The sequence below is a fragment of the Gymnodraco acuticeps genome, unplaced genomic scaffold, assembly GCF_902827175.1.
Source record: "Gymnodraco acuticeps unplaced genomic scaffold, fGymAcu1.1, whole genome shotgun sequence".
NCBI classification, from domain to species: domain Eukaryota; kingdom Metazoa; phylum Chordata; class Actinopteri; order Perciformes; family Bathydraconidae; genus Gymnodraco; species Gymnodraco acuticeps.
Genome location: NW_022991030.1, coordinates 121,639 through 144,436, shown reverse-complemented (window position 1 = coordinate 144,436; position 22,798 = coordinate 121,639). Strand labels below are relative to the sequence as shown.

At 42.3% G+C, this 22,798-nt stretch overlaps 1 protein-coding gene across 6 annotated transcripts in view; it reads right to left on the bottom strand.

Moving 5' to 3' along the window:
• Positions 1-3,096: 3,096 nt before the first annotated feature.
• The window catches only part of LOC117559685 (polypyrimidine tract-binding protein 1-like), a 42,868-nt gene continuing 23,166 nt past the window's right edge, over positions 3,097-22,798 (bottom strand). For all 6 annotated transcript variants that reach the window (XM_034236354.1, XM_034236353.1, XM_034236356.1 and 3 more), the window contains 11 exons: positions 21,205-21,351; positions 20,107-20,235; positions 19,824-19,934; positions 19,252-19,426; positions 18,623-18,700; positions 14,214-14,353; positions 13,374-13,407; positions 11,137-11,229; positions 7,074-7,290; positions 6,881-6,958; positions 3,097-6,160 (listed from right to left, as the gene is read on the bottom strand). In XM_034236354.1, coding sequence (XP_034092245.1) covers positions 6,028-6,160; positions 6,881-6,958; positions 7,074-7,290; positions 11,137-11,229; positions 13,374-13,407; positions 14,214-14,353; positions 18,623-18,700; positions 19,252-19,426; positions 19,824-19,934; positions 20,107-20,235; positions 21,205-21,351 — 1,335 coding nt within the window. In that variant the 3' untranslated portion in view covers positions 3,097-6,027. The remainder of the gene's footprint in view (positions 6,161-6,880; positions 6,959-7,073; positions 7,291-11,136; positions 11,230-13,373; positions 13,408-14,213; positions 14,354-18,622; positions 18,701-19,251; positions 19,427-19,823; positions 19,935-20,106; positions 20,236-21,204; positions 21,352-22,798) is intronic.

The following is a 22,798-nucleotide window of genomic DNA, read 5'->3' as shown; positions in this document are numbered from 1 at the left end:
GTGTGTGTGTGTGTGTGTGTGTGTGTGTTGCAGGATTATGTAAAACATTGTGCTCACTGGGACGTTCCTGTTTGACAGCCGTGTGAGAGCTGACCAAGCTGGCGTGCCGGCGTCTTTTTTTTTTTTCTTCTACCCACAATCCCTCTTTGTTCGGCAGCGTGTCTCCGGTCCAGCATGGAAGAGGAGGAGGAGGTTTTGGGGATAGGGGGGCTAAGAAGACACGGATATGAACTTCCTGCAGTCTGTAAAGCCTCAGATCTCCTGAATGTGAAACCCCACGCTTCACTTCTTCTGTTTTGTATTATCTCCAAACACTCCCTCCCTCTGTCGTCTTCTTCTGTTTCACGGTCTTGGCTTGGAATCAAAGCTTGCAACGGTTGGAGAAAAAATGAAAATGCATTAAAAGTAACATATAACAACTAAAGGTAATGAATTGCTGGCTTTATTCTATGTGTAAACTTTAAATAAACGCACTTAAATGTAGTGTCAAGCTTCAATTCATCATGTTTTGGCTTTGAAGACAACTCACTAGGATATAATATTCAAAGTTTTATCAGAAGCCTTCAATATATTTCTTCAACCGAACACCTGATGTGCATCTTTGGAGTCCAAGGTCACGAAGAGTTTTTGTTGGCGGGACTCCCTGAGAAATGTAAAGCATTCGGGTCTTATCGAACAAAACTTTAATACATTTAAGACTTAAGACATTCATTCAAAAGTCTTTCCTTGAGCTTTTTAAAATACCCTCCTCTCTGATGTTTGAATACTCCTTGCGTTTTAATACCGTGCTGCTAAACGTTTGATAGAGTGGGATGTGTTCGGTGTTTTGGGGAATGTAGAGGATGATGGATGGGGAAGTAACGGTGTGAAGTGAATGTTGTGTTCTTTGTATTTCTGGGAATAAACAAAACGGGCGAAACACTGGTTTTCAAATCTCACAAAAGAGTTAAGGCCTTAAAATGAGAGTTAAGGGATTTAATGTTAAGAAGTATAGATTTTGGTTGATTACTGCATCCTGTTTCTTATAGATTGTCTTGGTATACTCGTTAATTAACTACCATGACTTATAGTAATCTTTATTGTTGCTGTATTCTCTCTAGTACACGTGTCAAACTCAAGGCCCGGGGGGCAAATCAGGCCCTTGGTGGATTTAATTTCGGCCCGCAGGATAATTTCTAATTGCTATTAGATCTGGCCCTCCGGTATATTGCACGCACACCTTCACTCCATCCTGAGGGTCTCCTCAGCTCAGAGCCCAAACATTGATGACCTTGCTCCCAAGAGGAGATGCCAAGTATCTGAACTAGCATCACAGAGCAGCACACTGAGTTCAATGGATGTTTCCTTCTGCACTTTCTCTCTCAGGACAACAGGGCATGTTTGGTTTTCTCTTTGAGGGAAATAGTTTTGTTGAAGCTGTTGTTGGCCTGTGGGAAAATGTAATCATAAGAAATGACTCTGGAAAAGCTGCAGATAGAGCCATAAGAAATGAATGCAACTGATTATTTAATGTTGTTTTTATAGGCAATAATTTAAGCTGTGTTAGTTCCAGGTTTAATATGTGCAATAAGTTCATTTCAATAAGTTCTGCAATAAACATTGAACCAGTCCGGCCCTCCACTAGTACCCATTGTTTTTATTTTGGCCCACTGTGTATTTGAGTTTGACCCCCTGCTCTAGTAGTTTTGTTGTTTTAAGAGATTAAAGTAGGTTTTTTAAAGTACTTTTAATCCTACATCAATGCAGTTATAAAGTCATGATAATCTGACTTGAGTACGGTTTTGTTAACTCACCAGTGACCAACCATATACAGTCTGTTGTGTTCAGAAGGCGTTTATTATCTGTGGTCTTGTTCAGTGTTTGCTGCCACCTGCTGGTTTGGATCACCACATTTCAGATGTATTCTTTCTGTTCATGTGTGTTGGTCCTCTCCTATTTAAACTGCATTGTACATGTGAGTTTGATGTTAAAGTTGTGTGTTAGATTGAATCTGTCAGACTTGAAGCAGCTTCTGTGCGACCGACTTTAGAGGAGGGGGATGTTTGAGTATCTGCTCTTTAAGGACTGTACAGAAACTGAAGAGAACTCCTAATCATTTCAAATAAAACGCCACCTCTGAACATCTTGGGAACAGACTGTCATAACAGGGAGGATAATGACCGAATTGAGTTTGAAAAAACTGGTGAATATTACTGATATTACACCGTCAAAATACTCTTACTCGAGCATTGGAAATGTACCTTTTGCAAACATAAGTATGTAGCTTAAAAGTATTTAAGTTAAAGTTAAATATTGTTTCTCATGCATTTTCAACCATTAACAGTTTTCTTTTTCATACCATTCATTTTGTTTACTAATACAACTAAACTAATACATTTTTATATGTAAAGTAAAAGCAGCAAATCTGGAACCATTACATGTTTTTACATAAACAAAAAATGTATTTTCTGTGAATTAACTTGTTGAATGAAAGAGTTTGGTATTTATGGTTCTGTGAAATAAATGAGTCTGATTTATTATTCTTAAATATCAGGTTCATACACTTTATCACCAAGGATTTTCAATGACTTCTCCATGACCTTTACCTAAATGACTCTTTCTCAGCGGTTCCACTGATTTATTTTAACATGGAACAGTAAAATAAGGTCTGCATCTGAAACATGTTGCCTATCTGAAACAAATCAAATAGGCTGACTAGCTTCTACTGAAATCTCACCAGCAAAACACCTCGACAGTTAAAAGCCATTTTACGTTTCATTACTATACGATACAGTATTTATCATCATTATAGAATTACTATTTCGGCGATTAGATAAAATATAAATTATATTTGATGCAACTTTAGTTACATTTCCATGACTTTTCCAAAACTTTGGGAAAAATATTGTTTTCCAAAACTTTTCCAGGGCCTGGAATTAGCATTTTGAATTTCATGAATATTCCAGGTTTTCAATGACCGTAAGAACCCTGGACTATACACTAAACGATAACCCTTGTAGGAATACTAAAAGCATTACCACATGTAAGAAAAAGGGTATTTATATTAAAAACTGCAATAAAGTATGAAGAAATTTTGTTTCCAAAAACATCAGACTGTTTCTGCTTCTCGTCTTTTTATTTTCATCACAACATCATACAAACATCAACAGTGTTGGATATAAACAGACGACTCGTGCCTTCAGAGTTTTCTGATAAAAAGTGATTTTAATCTGCTTCTTGTTTTTGTGACACAAACAGTGAAAGGCTCAGAACCGGGCGCTCACTTTGAATCAAAATATACATCAGATATAAAACCACCATCAGCTCTGACACGTCACTGTGGTATAAAACACGTATGTACAGCTCAACACCCCCGCCCTCCTCCCCCTCCCCCCCCGCCTCTCCCCACACTGAGGCCGTGATGCATTCAAGGCCCCTGGGAAATAACTGAATGTGTATCCGTCAGAAAATACAGGACTTAATGCCAGTGTGTCTTTCATTTTTCTGGCAGACACACTAAAGGAATCTCTGAAAGAATTAACAAAACTATTATTTACATCCAGCAGGTTTTCATTGGTCCACTGGGAGAAAACAGCTGCTCACATCATTAGTTTTGATGTGGTGTGTGTGAATGTTTAAGCTCCTCCACACGGTGTGAAAATGATCTTACACACTCACTGGGAATGTAACAGGCAGATCTTTTCTGAAACATATTGTATTTGTGACATGCATTAAGGCCATTGAAGGAAAGAATAAATCCATTATGGAAACCGGAATGAGGTACATTCAAGAAAAATACTAAATACTTAACATGCACACTTACATGCAGTTTTAAAAGATGCCATTTACATTTTATATTATGTATTGATATTTGGAGCCTTACTTGGCTCAGCGGCTCAGTCTCTAGACTTGGGAACTGAAGAGTTGCCGGTTCAATGTTCACTGTTTTGCGCCGTGACTTAGTATAGACTGTACAGCCATGTAACAGTGCAAAAATATGAGTTTCATCAATTGGTTTGACTGAATTTGGCTCATTCAAAGTTGAATGATTGAAACAAAGCTCATTATTTTCTATCATTTCATTTATTTTTACGTGTATGAATGTGTACGTTTTCAAAGTATCAAAGAATTGTATATCAACACATTTTAAGGTTCAACAACCGGTGAGAAAAGTTGGAAAAAACATTTGAGTTATTAGGAAAATGCACAGCTAACTGGAAAAAGTTAAACATTTATATACAATATTCATGCTAACGGCCTACGAGGGAAGGGTCTTTCATCCAGAACAAGGGCGTCAATTATATTATTTTGTGCGTAGAAACGTAGTCAGTTTAACTCTGTATGGGAACCTTCTCTGAAGCTCTGGAATGAGTCCGGACTTCTGTTCAGTAACTGTTTAAAAGCTCAGCTGCTGAAACCTCCCAGGGGCCTTGAATGCATCACGCCTCAGGGGAAACGGGGAATCGGGGAATCTTCGTCACGAGCAGCTGGAATGTCGACGTAATAATATTAAGACACAGATAAACCAAACCAGCACCTTCTAGTTTCAGCACATTTGTGACGGCCGCGGGGTTTTCTTCTCCGTCAAACTTTCATCTCGGAGTAAAAGAGGAATTAATACCTGATGTCCGACTCGGCGCTGCGTTTGAAGGCACTCACACGTTACATCTGGGTTTGCAATAGAGATCCAGTGAAGCGGTGGAGAAATGAATAAAAACCTCCCACAGGAAAACACCACCAAAGCCTAAACCAGCTCACAATCTTCCATCTTTGTGTGTTATTGTTCTGAAGTCCTTAAAACCAGAAACCTGAGGCAGGCGGATTTGTTGCATCTAAAAAAGGCCGTTTTTGGTTTCAGCTGTAGTGGATCACAAACGTATAAATAAAACCGTTCAGAGGCGAAGCGAGAAGACGAGACAGGCGAACACGTCGCGACTCACAAACCCGACAGAAACAAAGCGACATTCGTCAGATTGTAAAAAGGCAGCAGGAGAAGAACCGCCGAGCCACCGACAAAAAGAAAAACCAACAAGTAAAAGTTGAGGAATGATTAAAATATTGCTACAATATTTGATTTGAATAAAACGTGATTGCATACATGGAAATAAAGAAATCAAAAGGAATAGAGGAACAAAAAGAGTATCTAAAGAAACCCGCTACAACAGAATCCGTTCACATGTTCGACGCTACAGTAACCAGCAGTACAAAACACTAACAAAGGAAAAACACCAATAAAATACACATAAAAGGATATATCTGTAATACATTAACAGTAAACCTTTATCAACTGTAAACCTGCACTTCGCCAATTTACAGAGGCATGATGGGAGATTTTTTTTTTAACATGTCAAAGTCGAGCTCATTCTGACTCCAGGAATAAGGCACAGGGATCATATGAAGGTCAAACTAAGCCTTCTTAACGAGGCCTTCCTTAACGAGGCCTTCCTTAACGAGGCCTTCCTTAACGAGGCCTTCCTTAACGCGGCCGGACTAGATTCTGACTGCTTGTGGGTACATTCTTGACTTCCCAAACGTTGTCAGAGCAGATCATTTAAAAAGATAGAAGCGTTACTTTAGAAGGGGGAAACTTTAGAGAAGAGGATTAGGAACGTCTAAGGACAACTTGAAATCTGAGATTTAAGGGAGAATTCTGAGTTTTTTTAAGTCGGGAAGTCAGCGTTGAGGAGAAAACTTTAATACCTTAATTGCAGGATTAAAGTCTAAAAGGCAAGAGTGGCTAATGGTTAAAAACTTCCCAACAAGGGCACTAATAACTCGATTATAATCAAAATCCTGACTATAATCGGAACATCTGTTTATTTCTGACAAACTCAGAATTCCGACGTCCGACATAAAAATCCAGAATTCTGACTTCCTCCCAAACTCCTTTTTTTCTTAAATTGCCCCCTAATCCTCTTTGAAGGCAAAAGAACCTAAAAATGAGTTTAAAAAAATAATTTAACATCACACCAGACTTCACGGTGGTTTCTTGCAGACGTGCGTAGGAATGATGGGAGTGTAGTGGACACGGTTCAGACGCTCTGAGGCTCAGATGGAGGATTTGGAGAAGGAGACTCGGAGGTGGTGGTTTTCTCCCAGGTCGTGGTTGTGGAACTCGATCAGGGACTCGATGGCTTCCTCCACCGAGCCCATCTGGATCAGAGCCATCTTGTGGTCCTTCCTGAAGGAGAAACATAACAGACGAGGACGATAAGTCAAGGTTTTTATAGGGTGGGACAACCGCAGGAAAATAGGAACGAGAAAAGATAGGTGAAAACAAAAGAGGAAGAGAATATAAGAATTCCAAAAACTATATATTTTCTGACTTTTTTCCAAAAATCTCCAAATTCTGACTTTTCTCCAAATTCTGAAATTGTTCTTACAAATTTGACATCCGCAGGAATATAGGAACGAGAAAAGACACTTGAAAACAAAACAGGATGAGAATTTAAAAAAGATCTATTTTCTGAAAATCTTAAAATTCTGACGTTTTGTCAAAAATCGGAATTTTTTCTCAAAGTTCTGACGTTTTTCTTACAAATTTGACAACCGCAGGAAAATAGGAACGAGAAAAGACACTTGAAAACAAAAAAGGATGAGAATTTAAGAATAAATAAAAAAAATCTATTTCTGAAAATCTCAAAATTCAGATATTTTGTCAAAATCTCAAAATTCTGAAATTTTTCATACAAATTTGACAACCGCAGGAAATTAAGACGTGTATATGGGTTTCAGGAGAGGACGTTTGACTTTAAGATAAAGGACAGCTTGGGAATAGTTGCAAGCTGCTCTCGCGTTTCTGTGCTTCTACATTTACAACAAAGGATTTCAATGTGAGAAAACGCAGCATTATGTACACCAATATGGCTTTGAAAGCAGGGACAGTAAACACAGGACTCACTGGAAGAACTTGAAGGCCTTGACCATGGCTCCTGATGTGGAAAACAGCATCTTGAGGTCGTCCTCCACCACAGACGGCCTGAAAACACAACATAAGCACACTAATTAGCATTTGGCGGTTTCCGTCAGGTGTATAAAGTTCTCCCTGAGTTTGGTCTACAGGCTGCTCCAGCACCTGCAGTGGGAGGACTTACGGGATGTTGGAGAGATGAAGGGTGGCAGAAGGCGGGAAGATGTTGGAGTAGTTTTTGGATCCGGGCTTCTTGAAGCGGTGCAGAGGAGAGTTGCTGTAGTCTTTGGTCAGGCCTTGATCCTCGTGGCCTTCACGGGGAAGCTGAACGCTCGTGTGTTTGGACGGCGTGATGCGGAGAGGCTTCCCGTGAAGCTGCTGCCCGCTCAGGTGGCTCATGGCTGCAAAGGGGAAGGGTGATCCAGTCAGAAATGTTTTTATCTTAAAAAGGTCCCCTATTATACTGTTCTTCATCAATGTATCACAGGTCTCAGATATATCCAGAGCCTGTCTCTGATTGGCTGAAACACCAAACAGATCATTGCAGCATTACCCATAATCCCCTCTGTTTCAGCCCTGTTTCCAAAGTGCTGATTCTCTGTCTGTTACTTTAGATGAAAATAAGGAGCCCCTCCCCACGCCCCTCTGTGAGAGGTTTGGTTACAAAGAACTCAATGTGCTCTAGGAGGAGATTCAGGTGATAAGGGGGGGGGGGGGGGGGGGGGGGGGGGGGGTCAACCACATGTTGATGTAGAAGAGACATGAAGAAGAGGGGACACATGTTGATGTAGAAGAAGACATGAAGAAGAGGGGACACATGTTGATGTAGAAGAGGCATGAAGAAGAGGGGACACATGTTGATGTAGAAGAGACATGAAGAAGAGGGGACACATGTTGATGTAGAAGAGACATGAAGAAGAGGGGACACATGTTGATGTAGAAGAGACATGAAGAAGAGGGGACACATGGTTGATGTAGAAGAGACATGAAGAAGAGGGGACACATGTTGATGTAGAAGAGACATGAAGAAGAGGGGACACATGTTGATGTAGAAGAGACATGAAGAAGAGGGGACACATGTTGATGTAGAAGAGACATGAAGAAGAGGAGACACATGTTGATGTAGAAGAGACATGAAGAAGAGGGGACACATGTTGATGTAGAAGAGACATGAAGAAGAGGGGACACATGTTGATGTAGAAGAGACATGAAGAAGAGGGGACACATGTTGATGTAGAAGAGACATGGAAGAAGAGGGGACACATGTTGATGTAGAAGAGACATGAAGAAGAGGGGACACATGTTGATGTAGAAGAGACATGAAGAAGAGGGGACACATGTTTGATGTAGAAAGAGACATGAAGAAGAGGGGACACATGTTGATGTAGAAGAGACATGAAGAAGAGGGGACACATGTTGATGTAGAAGAGACATGAAGAAGAGGGGACACATGTTGATGTAGAAGAGACATGCAAGAAGAGGGGACAATGTTGATGTAGAAGAGACATGAAGAAGAGGGGACACATGTTGATGTAGAAGAGACATGAAGAAGAGGGGACACATGTTGATGTAAGAAGAGACATTGAAGAAGAGGGGACACATGTTGATGTAGAAGAGACATGAAGAAGAGGGGGACACATGTTGATGTAAGAAAGAGACCATGAAGAAGAGGGGGACACTGTTGATTGTAGAAGAGACATGAAGAAGAGGGGACACATGTTGATGTAGAAGAGACATGAAGAAGAGGGGACACATGTTGATGTAGAAGAGACATGAAGAAGAGGGGACACATGTTGATGTAGAAGAGACATGAAGAAGAGGGGACACATGGTGATGTAGAGGAGACATGAAGAAGAGGGGACACATGTTGATGTAGAAGAGAGATGAAGAAGAGGGGACACATGGTGATGTAGAGGAGACATGAAGAAGAGGGGACACATGTTGATGTAGAAGAGACATGAAGAAGAGGGGACACATGTTGATGTAGAAGAGACATGAAGAAGAGGGGACACATGTTGATGTAGAAGAGACATGGAGAAGAGGGGACACATGTTGATGAAGAAGAGACATGAAGAAGAGGGGACAGATGTTGATGTAGAAGAGACATGGAGAAGAGGGGACACATGTTGATGAAGAAGAGACATGAAGAAGAGGGGACACATGTTGATGAAGAAGAGACATGAAGAAGAGGGGACACATGTTGATGTAGAAGAGACATGAAGAAGAGGGGACACATGTTGATGTAGAAGAGACATGAAGAAGAGGGGACACATGTTGATGAAGAGACATGAAGAAGAGGGGACACATGTTGATGTAGAAGAGACATGAAGAAGAGGGGACACATGTTGATGTAGAAGAGACATGAAGAAGAGGGGACACATGTTGATGTAGAAGAGACATGAAGAAGAGGGGACACATGTAGATGTAGAAGAGACATGGAGAAGAGGGGACACATGTTGATGAAGAAGAGACATGAAGAAGAGGGGACACATGTTGATGTAGAAGAGACATGAAGAAGAGGGGACACATGTTGATGTAGAAGAGACATGAAGAAGAGGGGACACATGTTGATGAAGAAGAGACATGAAGAAGAGGGGACACATGTTGATGTAGAAGAGACATGAAGAAGAGGGGACACATGTTGATGTAGAAGAGACATGAAGAAGAGGGGACACATGTTGATGTAGAAGAGACATGAAGAAGAGGGGACACATGTTGATGTAGAAGAGACATGAAGAAGAGGGGACACATGTTGATGTAGAAGAGACATGAAGAAGAGGGGACACATGGTGATGTAGAGGAGACATGAAGAAGAGGGGACACATGTTGATGTAGAAGAGAGATGAAGAAGAGGGGACACATGGTGATGTAGAGGAGACATGAAGAAGAGGGGACACATGTTGATGTAGAAGAGACATGAAGAAGAGGGGACACATGTTGATGTAGAAGAGACATGGAGAAGAGGGGACACATGTTGATGAAGAAGAGACATGAAGAAGAGGGGACAGATGTTGATGTAGAAGAGACATGGAGAAGAGGGGACACATGTTGATGAAGAAGAGACATGAAGAAGAGGGGACACATGTTGATGAAGAAGAGACATGAAGAAGAGGGGACACATGTTGATGTAGAAGAGACATGAAGAAGAGGGGACACATGTTGATGTAGAAGAGACATGAAGAAGAGGGGACACATGTTGATGAAGAGACATGAAGAAGAGGGGACACATGTTGATGTAGAAGAGACATGAAGAAGAGGGGACACATGTTGATGTAGAAGAGACATGAAGAAGAGGGGACACATGTTGATGTAGAAGAGACATGAAGAAGAGGGGACACATGTAGATGTAGAAGAGACATGGAGAAGAGGGGACACATGTTGATGAAGAAGAGACATGAAGAAGAGGGGACAGATGTTGATGTAGAAGAGACATGGAGAAGAGGGGACACATGTTGATGTAGAAGAGACATGAAGAAGAGGGGACACATGTTGATGAAGAAGAGACATGAAGAAGAGGGGACACATGTTGATGTAGAAGAGACATGAAGAAGAGGGGACACATGTTGATGTAGAAGAGACATGGAGAAGAGGGGACACATGTTGATGTAGAAGAGACATGAAGAAGAGGGGACACATGTTGATGTAGAAGAGACATGAAGAAGAGGGGACACATGTTGATGTAGAAGAGACATGGAGAAGAGGGGACACATGTTGATGTAGAAGAGACATGAAGAAGAGGGGACACATGTTGATGTAGAAGAGACATGAAGAAGAGGGGACACATGTTGATGAAGAAGAGACATGAAGAAGAGGGGACACATGTTGATGTAGAAGAGACATGAAGAAGAGGGGACACATGTTGATGTAGAAGAGACATGAAGAAGAGGGGACACATGTTGATGTAGAAGAGACATGGAGAAGAGGGGACACATGTTGATGAAGAAGAGACATGAAGAAGAGGGGACACATGTTGATGTAGAAGAGACATGAAGAAGAGGGGACACATGTTGATGTAGAAGAGACATGGAGAAGAGGGGACACATGTTGATGTAGAAGAGACATGAAGAAGAGGGGACACATGTTGATGTAGAAGAGACATGAAGAAGAGGATTTTGCACAATAGGTGACCTTTAAATATGTATATCTGTTAAAGTAGTTATAAGTGTAGGAAAGAGGAACAAGCCTCAATATCACGGCTGGTTTAATGTAAAAACACCAGAAGAAGTGTGTTAGGTGGATGCTGTTACCTAGCTGAGCCTGTGTGCAGTCAGACATCTGAACCAGAGCGTTCTCCTTCTTGTTGAACAGGATCTTCACTCTCATCACGTCGCCATAAACACCTAGTCAGAAACAAAGACAAAGGTTAAGCTGTTGTTGACCAGGAAGTGATAAACATAATAATCTAGACTTTGTTAAACCCTACAGACCCTTAGATTAACGCTCAAATTAAACTTATAAAATAACTTCATGTAAAACCTGGAGCGGGAGCGCCTTTGAGGATTACATTTAGAAGGCAGGGGTTTTTCTGGATGTTGAAACACAGGAAATGCAGTGAGGAAATTAAGGGTAAGGGTAGATGGCAGATTACACCGTGTAGGAGCTCTGAATTATGGAGTGTTGACGAGCAGCTGATTCAGCACTGAGGACATGCAAACAGAGAAACCAGGCATGCAAACTCAAAAATGTAGACTATACTTAGATCAGATAAAACACAATAAATGCAGCTTGAAAGAAAAAATAATCCCCTTCTGACTTTTTTCTGAAAATTGCAAAATTCTTCCTTTTTAGAGAAATTCCCCCAATTCAGAGCTTTACACCATTTTCACTTTTTTTCAGTTCTGACTTTTTTTCTCAATCTCATAATTCTGACTTTTATTCTCAATATTTTAAAGATTGATCCTAAAATTCAAACATTTTTCTCAGTGTTCAATTATTTTTCTCAAAAGATCAACATTCTGACTTTTTACAGAAAATCTCAAAATGTCAACAATTTTCTCATAATTCCGACTTTTCCCCCAAATTCAGACTCAATATTCTGAAATGTTTATTACAAATTCGACTTTTCTGAAAATCTGAAAATCCTAAAAATGCTGACATTTTCTTGAAATTATCAATATTTGGAAAAACAAAAAGTTTCTAAAACCACCTCAGAAAGAAATGACTATAAAAGTTCCCAGAGACTCTTTTCTTTCAACCCATATCATTTACTGGCTACATTTTACTATTATTAATTATTTTTCAGAATGTCATCCCCATGACGCGTCCTAAAACCCGGAAGTAAACTCCTTCCGGTTCCTTCGACAAAAACGCAATGCAGTTCCTCCATAGGGTTTAGGAAAATAGCTGAAATAAGGTCTGTGGTTGAAACACATTGAAGAGACGGATCACGTTTTGTTCAGCCGGATAATCTCCACCTACTTTCATAATTTTCTAATCATAAATCTAGTCGCCACGTTATGCTATAAAGCAGTGCTTCTCAAAGTGTGGTCCGCGGACCACTGGTGGTCCGTCAGCGCCCCCTAGTGGTCCGTGAGTATATTGGTAAAATTTCACATTTGAAATAAATACATTTATTTAAGTTTTCCGCACTCTCGCGGGAATATCTCCGCAATGGAACGAGCTTAAGTTTCACTTTCAATTGCATGATATAGCCCAGATAAACACCTTCATCACACATGTTGCCACTTGTTTGTACCATATTCAGGCGATTTGTAAAAAATGATGTGTTTTTGGATATTTGTGGAGTTAGGTGGTCCGCGAGTGTTTTTTTATTGGTTAAGTGGTCTTTGGTATGAAAAAGTTTGAGAAACACTGCTATAAAGGAACTACAGCCGGGTCGCTGCTTCAAAGTCACGCCAACTTAAGATCCATACTCAAACATACAGATTCTAAATGGAACGAGTTGAAGCGTTTGTTTGAACAGTCTGCAGGAGGCAAGGACTTGCTTTCAAGCAGAACAGAAACTAACTTAGAGGAGTGTTCACGTGTTCGGCGTAATGACATACAACGGCCTCGACAACTTCTGTAGTCCTATCCAGCCACTTGGTAACAACCATCGTTTCTCAGACACGTCAACTCTTCAGAAATCTCCAGCGGGGTCACTGCTGATGGATTTAATGTCGTAGAACAAAACGTGATCCGTCTCTTCAATGTGTTTCAACCACAGACCTTATTTCCAGATATTTTCCTAAACCCTATGGATAAATTCCATTGGCTCAGAGACGAGGGAACAGGAAGTGGTCAAATGCTAACTTACTTCCGGGTTTTAGGAGGCGTCACTGCGGCACTCTATGGTACGCCGTTATAAAAAAACATGTGTAAAAAGCTGCAAATATTGTGAATAAACCAAAATCATCAAGCAGAATCTGAGAAAACCAGCAGACAATAATTTCACTTTTCATTATTAATAACAAATGAAAAATGACAAAATAAAAAATCAGAAAAACCATCATAATTTCAAAATAAGAAGCTAGTGACAACATACCGAAGAGAATAAAGAGGCAGTGGGGCGTAACTCTCTTTAAAGACAGCAGAGAAGGCAGCGGAGGGACAGGACAGGTAAAGGTGGGAGGGCAGGACAGGTGGAGGTGTCCGAGGCGTTTCCATGGCAACAAATTAAAATAAGGGGAGAAAAAACAGATGAGGGGTCAATCAGAGGGTTAATTACCTGGAGAGGAGGGGTCAGATAATGATATCAATGTGATTGGACAGGTGTGTGTGTGTGTGTGTGTGTGTGTGTGTGTGTGTGTGCGTGTGTGTGTGTGTGTGTGATAATGTGAACACATTAAAAACATTACAGGGAGTCATAAGGCGAGACACAAGGATAAACACACATGACTCAAACAGCCAATCACAGGACAGAACACTCAAATATCTTTCTGATATCACTATAGGACAACGTTTTAATTGGAAATAAATAATGTCATAATAATACATTAAATATATGTTGATTTATCTCTGAATAATAGCCGTGCATAATTGTAATAGTATTATTTTGCATTTCTATATATTCTTTACTAATTTTCAAGTTTTTTTTGTAATTTTTAGAGCCAATTTTCTCGTCAAATAAAAAACGGATCGTCAATGCCGATTTAAGTGTGGCAACCCCTCTTAAAATCCTCCGCTTTGTAATATTTGATGCACTATTATTAAAGGGTGGAAAGCTATGCATGTTATTCTGTAAATACAGTAGAAATGTCTGTCACTGCCGTTTACAGTACGGCCTTATACTTGTGATTGTTTAACTGTCATTTCTGCTATTACTTCCATTACATTTAGACAAATTGTGGATAGCGTACAGACGTTTAGTCATCTTATAAAGTACCTCTGGGTTCAGGTTGCTGACCAGCAGGACAGAGACTCCTGCAGAGATGTGAGGGAACCCCAGCCTGGAGGCTCCAGGGAGGGAGAGAGCGGCGAGGCCTCCTGGCATCCCAGGGACCAGACCTGGGTAGTGGGAGGACACTGGGGGAGAGGGAGACATTTTGCTTGATTAATATGATTATTTGTATCCAATAGGAGGTCTCTTATAATCTATCTGTATCAATAAGCCCCTTTTTGGCTTCAAACTTCTCCTGCACAACGTTTGAACTTTTTCTTAAATTGTTACGATAAGATAAGATAAGATGGACCTTTATTAATCTCAACATATATACATATTAAATATATTTACATGTATGTGTGCCGGTAAAAACTTATTGTGAAAACAATGCATTATTTATCTGCAGTACTTTATTGCCTCGACGGCACACTTTCATTCAAATCTCACATCAGTAATATCACTCGGTCTGCCTATTTCCATCTACGCAACATCAACCGCCTCCGGCCGTCCCTTAACCCTAAGACCACCGACATTCTTGTTCACACCCTGGTCACTTCCCGCATCGACTACTGCAACTCCCTTCTCTTTGGTCTCCCTCTCAAATCCATCCACAGACTTCAACTGGTTCAGAACTCTGCCGCCCGCATCATCACCAGAACCCCCTCCATTAACCACATGACTCCTGTTCTTCAGCAGCTTCCCTGGCATCACCAGAACCCCCTCCATTAACCACATCTCTCCTGTTCTTCAGCAGCTTCACTGGCATCACCAGAACCCCCTCCATTAACCACATGACTCCTGTTCTTCAGCAGCTTCACTGGCATCACCAGAACCCCCTCCATTAACCACATCACTCCTGTTCTTCAGCAGCTTCACTGGCATCACCAGAACCCCCTCCATTAACCACATCACTCCTGTTCTTCAGCAGCTTCACTGGCATCACCAGAACCCCCTCCATTAACCACATGACTCCTGTTCTTCAGCAGCTTCACTGGCATCACCAGAACCCCCTCCATTAACCACATGACTCCTGTTCTTCAGCAGCTTCACTGGCATCACCAGAACCCCCTCCATTAACCACATCTCTCCTGTTCTTCAGCAGCTTCACTGGCATCACCAGAACCCCCTCCATTAACCACATGACTCCTGTTCTTCAGCAGCTTCACTGGCATCACCAGAACCCCCTCCATTAACCACATGACTCCTGTTCTTCAGCAGCTTCACTGGCATCACCAGAACCCCCTCCATTAACCACATCACTCCTGTTCTTCAGCAGCTTCACTGGCATCACCAGAACCCCCTCCATTAACCACATCACTCCTGTTCTTCAGCAGCTTCACTGGCATCACCAGAACCCCCTCCATTAACCACATGACTCCTGTTCTTCAGCAGCTTCACTGGCATCACCAGAACCCCCTCCATTAACCACATGACTCCTGTTCTTCAGCAGCTTCACTGGCATCACCAGAACCCCCTCCATTAACCACATCACTCCTGTTCTTCAGCAGCTTCACTGGCATCACCAGAACCCCCTCCATTAACCACATCTCTCCTGTTCTTCAGCAGCTTCACTGGCATCACCAGAACCCCCCTCCATTAACCACATCACTCCTGTTCTTCAGCAGCTTCACTGGCATCACCAGAACCCCCTCCATTAACCACATCACTCCTGTTCTTCAGCAGCTTCACTGGCATCACCAGAACCCCCTCCATTAACCACATGACTCCTGTTCTTCAGCAGCTTCACTGGCATCACCAGAACCCCCTCCATTAACCACATCACTCCTGTTCTTCAGCAGCTTCACTGGCATCACCAGAACCCCCTCCATTAACCACATGACTCCTGTTCTTCAGCAGCTTCCCTGGCATCACCAGAACCCCCTCCATTAACCACATCACTCCTGTTCTTCAGCAGCTTCACTGGCATCACCAGAATCCCCTCCATTAACCACATCACTCCTGTTCTTCAGCAGCTTCACTGGCATCACCAGAACCCCCTCCATTAACCACATCACTCCTGTTCTTCAGCAGCTTCACTGGCATCACCAGAACCCCCTCCATTAACCACATGACTCCTGTTCTTCAGCAGCTTCACTGGCATCACCAGAACCCCCTCCATTAACCACATCACTCCTGTTCTTCAGCAGCTTCACTGGCATCACCAGAACCCCCTCCATTAACCACATCACTCCTGTTCTTCAGCAGCTTCCCTGGCATCACCAGAACCCCCTCCATTAACCACATCACTCCTGTTCTTCAGCAGCTTCACTGGCATCACCAGAACCCCCTCCATTAACCACATCACTCCTGTTCTTCAGCAGCTTCCCTGGCATCACCAGAACCCCCTCCATTAACCACATCACTCCTGTTCTTCAGCAGCTTCACTGGCATCACCAGAACCCCCTCCATTAACCACATCACTCCTGTTCTTCAGCAGCTTCACTGGCATCACCAGAACCCCCTCCATTAACCACATCACTCCTGTTCTTCAGCAGCTTCACTGGCATCACCAGAACCCCCTCCATTAACCACATCACTCCTGTTCTTCAGCAGCTTCACTGGCATCACCAGAACCCCCTCCATTAACCACATCACTCCTGTTCTTCAGCAGCTTCCCTGGCTCCCCGTCAAATCCTGTATCGTTTTTAAGATTCTGCTCCTCGCCTTTAAGGCCATCCATAACCTCACTCCTCTGTACCTCTCCGACCTCCTGCACATCAACACACCCATCCGCACACTCAGGTCTTCTGCTTCCCTCAGCCTCACTGCACCCCCCTTCCGTTTAACCACCATGGGGTCTAGAGCCTTCAGCCGCTCTGCACCCCGCCTCTGGAACTCCCTCCCACCTGACATCCGCAACACTGACTCTCTCCCCATTTTCAAATCACGCCTCAAAACATATCTCTTCACACTCGCATATCCACCCTGATCATTATCCATCACACATCCTCTGTTTTATTTATTTGATTTGTTGCATTGTCTTGTTTATGTTTCTTATGCTGGTGTTAGGTATTGTGTATCTTGTTTTTTATGTGTTTGTACGGCGACCTTGAGAGCCTTGAAAGGCGCCTATATAAAATAAATGAATTATTATTATTATTATCTTGTTATATATGCAGTTACTGATAGGAAAGGGTATCATTAAGGTTTTAACAGTACTACTACTTTTATCGATACCGCTTATCGATCCGGTCTTTTATCGGTTCTTTGAGAGAAAAAAGGTAAACTAATTAAACAAATTGTGAACAAAACTAACATTGCTTTTTATTTAAATGAAATAAATAATATTTCACATCAAAAGAAACAACGTTTTCACAAATCGTGTTAAATAATGTGATGACAGAACTGTAAACAGAATAGCTGAAACTTTAACTAAGTAACTCAGTTTCCTCTAATCATTAACCCATGTTTGTATAATGGAGTTAACTCCGTGTGTTGCTGCTAACATACATAACACCTGACGTGGAAACGTTACTCGTGGATGGGGCTACAGAGCTGCTAGAAAGACAGTGGAACCCGGTACATTCCTCCGTCTGGATGTGGTGCACTTTTGCTAAATGTTTAGACACATTGCTCGTGTCACCGCCCTTACATGATAAACTCTTATTCCACTTTAGGCAACGAGCATCGAGACGGGTAAAGTTTAACCACACCTCGGAGCGAGTTCTCTCCGCCATCTCCTCCGTGTGTGTGTGTGTGTGTGTGTTGCTGCATGTAGCAGCTGCGTGTGTGTAAACTGCCCCGCCCCCTCGCACACAGGCGGGGGAGAGAGATCTCGTCTGGATTGGAAAGATCGAAAATACTAAAAATAATCATAGTCTTTTTGTTAGAAACGGAGTTGGCGAAACTAAAACTGCAATATAATGTTTGTGTAGCAATAATACATGCCATATTTTCCGCAGTCTTCAGTACCGATAAAAAGACCGATAGCGTCGGAGCTTAACGGTACCACGGTCTTTAATAATTCAGCCCCGGGGCCCCTTTAATACCGGGGCTCGGTACCCATCCCTAGGTACTGAGGTACTGTGGACAAGCGAGACTATTGTATATTCAGAGAAAAGATGGACCAAAAAAAGAGAGAGAACTTCTTTCCCAGCTGGTAATCTGCATCACATGCATGCAGATATGGAAAACCAGATGCACCGTGGTGCTAAACCAAACAATAATTAACAGTGGCACTGTCATTAAACACATCCTAACCGAATTAAGGAGGAGGAAAAGCCTTGACTTTACCATGGACCGTAATGAGTCAACGTGATTGAACAAAGGCGATCGGACAATGCACTTTCTGCACCTCTGAAATGCTGTTATTGTGTGTTTAAGTATGTATTCGTATATTATGTGTATTTTCAATGTAGTATTTTGTGTATGTCTATTATGTATTGACAAAACAATTTAAAGGTGAGACTGACTTGTGGGCTGCAGGGTGAAGGCGGGGGGGAAGCCGTGGGCCGCTCCTCCGTACGGGCCGGCTGAGATGATTCCTGGAGCTGCAGAGAACAAAGCGCAGTCAGAAAATCCCCCGTGATGAGTGTCTCCATGCAAGACTCTGAATGTGGACTGCATGTCCTGATCCTGCAAGCACGTGGTTCAGCAGTAGGACATCGGGCTACATTCTGCCTTTTTACAGAAAATCTCAACAGTTCCTCAAAATTCTGACTTTTCCCCCCAATTTCCAAATTCAAGATTCTTTAATTACAATTCCGACTTTTTACAGAAAATTACAACAATTATTAGTGTGTGTGTGTGTGTGTGTGTGTGTGTGTGTGTGTGTGTGTGTGTGTGTGTGTCTGTCTGTCTGTGTCTGTCTGTGTATGTGTCTGTCTGTGTATGTGTATGTCTGTGTATGTGTATGTCTGTGTATGTGTCTGTCTGTGTATGTGTCTGTCTGTGTATGTGTATGTCTGTGTATCTGTCTGTGTGTGCGTATGTGTGTGTATATGTGTGTGTGTGTGTGTGTGTGTATGTGTGTGTATGTGTGTATGTGTGTGTATGTGTGTGTATGTGTGTGTGTATGTGTGTGTATGTATGTGTGTCTTACTGAAGGCGCTCATGCCCGGGTGCTCCATGGTGGGCTGGCTGTCCCCACTGGGCAGGTCTGGTCTGGTGAAGTCGCGGCTCTTCTCGTTGTTGTACTTGACGTTGAGGCTGGTGAGTTTAGAGAAGCTGATCCTCAGAGTGCAGCAGCCGTTGTAGATGTTCTGTCCGTCCAGAGACTGAAACGCAGAGAGAACAGCTGCTCAACACCTCTCTAATTTAACTGGGACTCTAATGCATTAAGTGCAAATTCTGTGTTTGAAATCAATAGAACATCTTAAAGTCCCTTGAACTTTCATTTGTGTTGTAACCGAGTGTTAAAGGGGGATTGTGCTTGATATGGTACATATGTTTGATTGTATGACTGCGTAGGAAATAAATACATTATTAAAAACACACAATAAAATAACAATAAGGACTTAATCGTGAATAAATAGTGATAGCTTTTGTATGTCTAAATGTTATTTTTGTGTGTGTGTGTGTGTGTGTGTGTGTGTGTGTGTGTGTGTGTGTGTGTGTGTGTGTGTGTGTGTGTGTGTGTGTGTGTGTGTGTGTGTGTGTGTGTGTGATGCTCACCAGTTTGGCTGACTGGGCGGAGGCTCCTTCAGCGTACTGCAGCAGAGCCTGAAACTGACTGTTCTTAGTGAAGACGATGATCCTCAGCACCGTGCCGAACTTTGAGAAGATCTGAGGACCAGAGAGGAATCAGGGAGTGTTTTTATTACAGGAGTTGTAAACAATGATGGTAAAGAAAACAGCATTCAAGATTCAAAGGTGTTATTGTCATATGCACAAAGCTAGTGTAGAAATGGCAATGACATTCTTCTGACCTGAGCATTTGTGTTGTTGTTGTGTTTACCTGGCAGAGGGCGTCCAGTGTGACGGGGTAGATCAGGTTCTCCACCACCACCCTCAGCACGGTGCTGGGAGCCACCACTACCCCGTCCACATGTGAGGAAGTGAGGGCGCGAAGAGCTGCCTGGGCTCTCTGAGGGAGGAGAGAGAGCAAGAGCAGGATTTACATGCTATTCTTTAGCTTAAGGAGGTTCCTAACTCCTAACAATATGTCCAGAACTCTGCCGCCAGGCTTCTCACCCGCACCAAGCCATGGCACCATATCACCCCCACCCTCATCCACCTACATTGGCTGCCGGTCAAGTCCCGGATTCAATACAAAACACTCCTCCTCACGTACAAGTCCCTCCATACCCTCACCCCTCAGTACTTATCGGACCTCCTCCATCCCTACACCCCTTCTCGGAGTCTGCGGTCCTCAGACACGGCCTGCTCTCCATCCCCCGCTCTCGCCTCCGAACTGTTGGTGACAGGGCATTCAGTGTTGCGGCCCCCACCCTCTGGAATGCACTTCCTGCCGAGATCCGTAATGCTGCCTCCCTGGACATCTTCAAATCATCATTAAAAACACACCTGTTCACCCTGGCCTTCGGGCCCGAGCCCTTTTCTGGTCCCCCGGCTTCCTTTATTTATTTATTTGGTTTGCCCGTTGATTGTCTGTTTGTTTTGTTTGTCCACCATGTACAGCGACCTTGGGTCCCTTGAAAGGCGCTATATAAATATCATTTATTATTATTATTATTAACTGAGTGAAATGACCCAGGCGTACTTTAGTGGCAGCCATGGTAAGAGCAGTTCAAATGATCTAGATCAGGGGTTTTCAAAGTGTGGGAACATAACAGCCGCGCCAGATACACAAACCGTCCTTTACGAAAAGGATAGATGAGGCTGTCCCATCCTTCGCTTGATAGAAACTCACATTTTGGCGTTCATGGAAACAACTGCTTATCACGACCATCAAACACAGGTTTTGTAAGTTATCATTTTCAACACTATTTTCTGTTGTGAAATGATCAAAACAAAGTCAACATGTGAAGATGTTTCCTGAGTTGTGTTTGAGTTTCTTGAGCTTATTTGTGCTTAAACCCTGAGAGATGGTTACCTCCTGGTTGGGGGAGTTGTCGGTCTTCAGCTCCTTGTGGTTGGAGAACTGGATGTAGACCGGGTGGTGCCTGATGATGGGCACCAGTGTGGAGTAATATCCCACCATGTTCTGAGCCGCTTCCTCCGAGTTCATCTCTAAGAAGGCCTGAAGAGGGAGGAGAGGTGAGTATGGTAACGGAAGTGTAAAATAATAATACTGCAGACCCTGCTGAGCTTAGGGACTAGGGATACATATCGTTGACTTTTTTACGATACTGATACCACTGAACGATACCGATACATATCGTGATACTTTCTTGTTGCATAAGGGAACATTGAAGCGCTTTATGATAGTTAACATGTCAAATGAATATTACAATTAATTGTGGGACTTCAACCTTTTAGTACTGAACAAACAATGAAAAACACGTTTGACAACACGGGCTTGCAGACTGTACATTCCTGTACTCTGATTTTATGTGACAGTAGCAAATGTTTTGAGAGGTTGGATGTGTTGCCGCTAGTGCTGCGTACCTGGACTCACATTCAGGCTTGTGTCAAGTTGTGCGAGTAACTAAAGTGAACTTATTGTGAGCTAATTATCAATTGAAAATTAACTCATAATCAACTTAAATTCAAACTCGTCAGGTTTATTGTGCTCCCTTCCAACTTGTGTCTACATTTCTCTACAAAGTACAAATGTAAAAAAAACACTTTTTGCCACTTAGTCTACAAATGACTTATGACAGCAACTACAGTGAACTACTACAAAGTGCAAACATTTATTTCATTTACCAAACTAAAGTAACCGAACAGTCCCTGAGCTGACTGAGCCTAAATCCCTAAAACGTTGCTGAAAGGTAGAGTGTAGAGTAGACTATACGCATTACACTGTTACACACCTACTATACAGTATAGGCTACACTGTAGTGACTGTACAGTCAGAGTGTACTGTACTGTCTGTACACCATGTATTTTCTACAACTCTACATGTGTAGAGTTATACAGTACATACTACTTACATAGTGATGTACATACATACTGTTAGAAATTAAAAGCAATATGGCGTAATTTTGAATTAAATACACTATTTAATTTAAATCAGTTTTATTCTGAAAAAACCGGAAGTTCACACTATTAACGTAATACTTTTATTCTGAAAATTATTCACTTCCGGTTAGCATTAGCATGTGGCGAAATGCTACGTTTTCAAACCGTGAATCGAAGGTGAAATGACATGTGATGTTGTACACTGAGCACACTGGGATTAGCACTCATTTATTGACGCTGAATAACGTTTATCAGGGAATGTTTAAATAACCACAGACACCAGAATATACGTAAGTGCTAGTTTTTTTGCGAGTCCAAGTACCGGTTCCCGACGTTCCGGTTTTAACCGGACTTGAACCGACATTTTTTACAAGTCCAGTACCGGTTCTGCGTACCGGTTCGGCGTACCGGTACGCAGCACTAGTTGCCGCCTTTCCCAGAAATAAACTTCTTGCAGTGGTTACAGACCCCACCATTCAGACTGGCAGTGGTTACAGACCCCACCATTCAGACTGGCAGTGGTTACAGACCCCACCATTCAGACTGGCAGTGGTTACAGACCC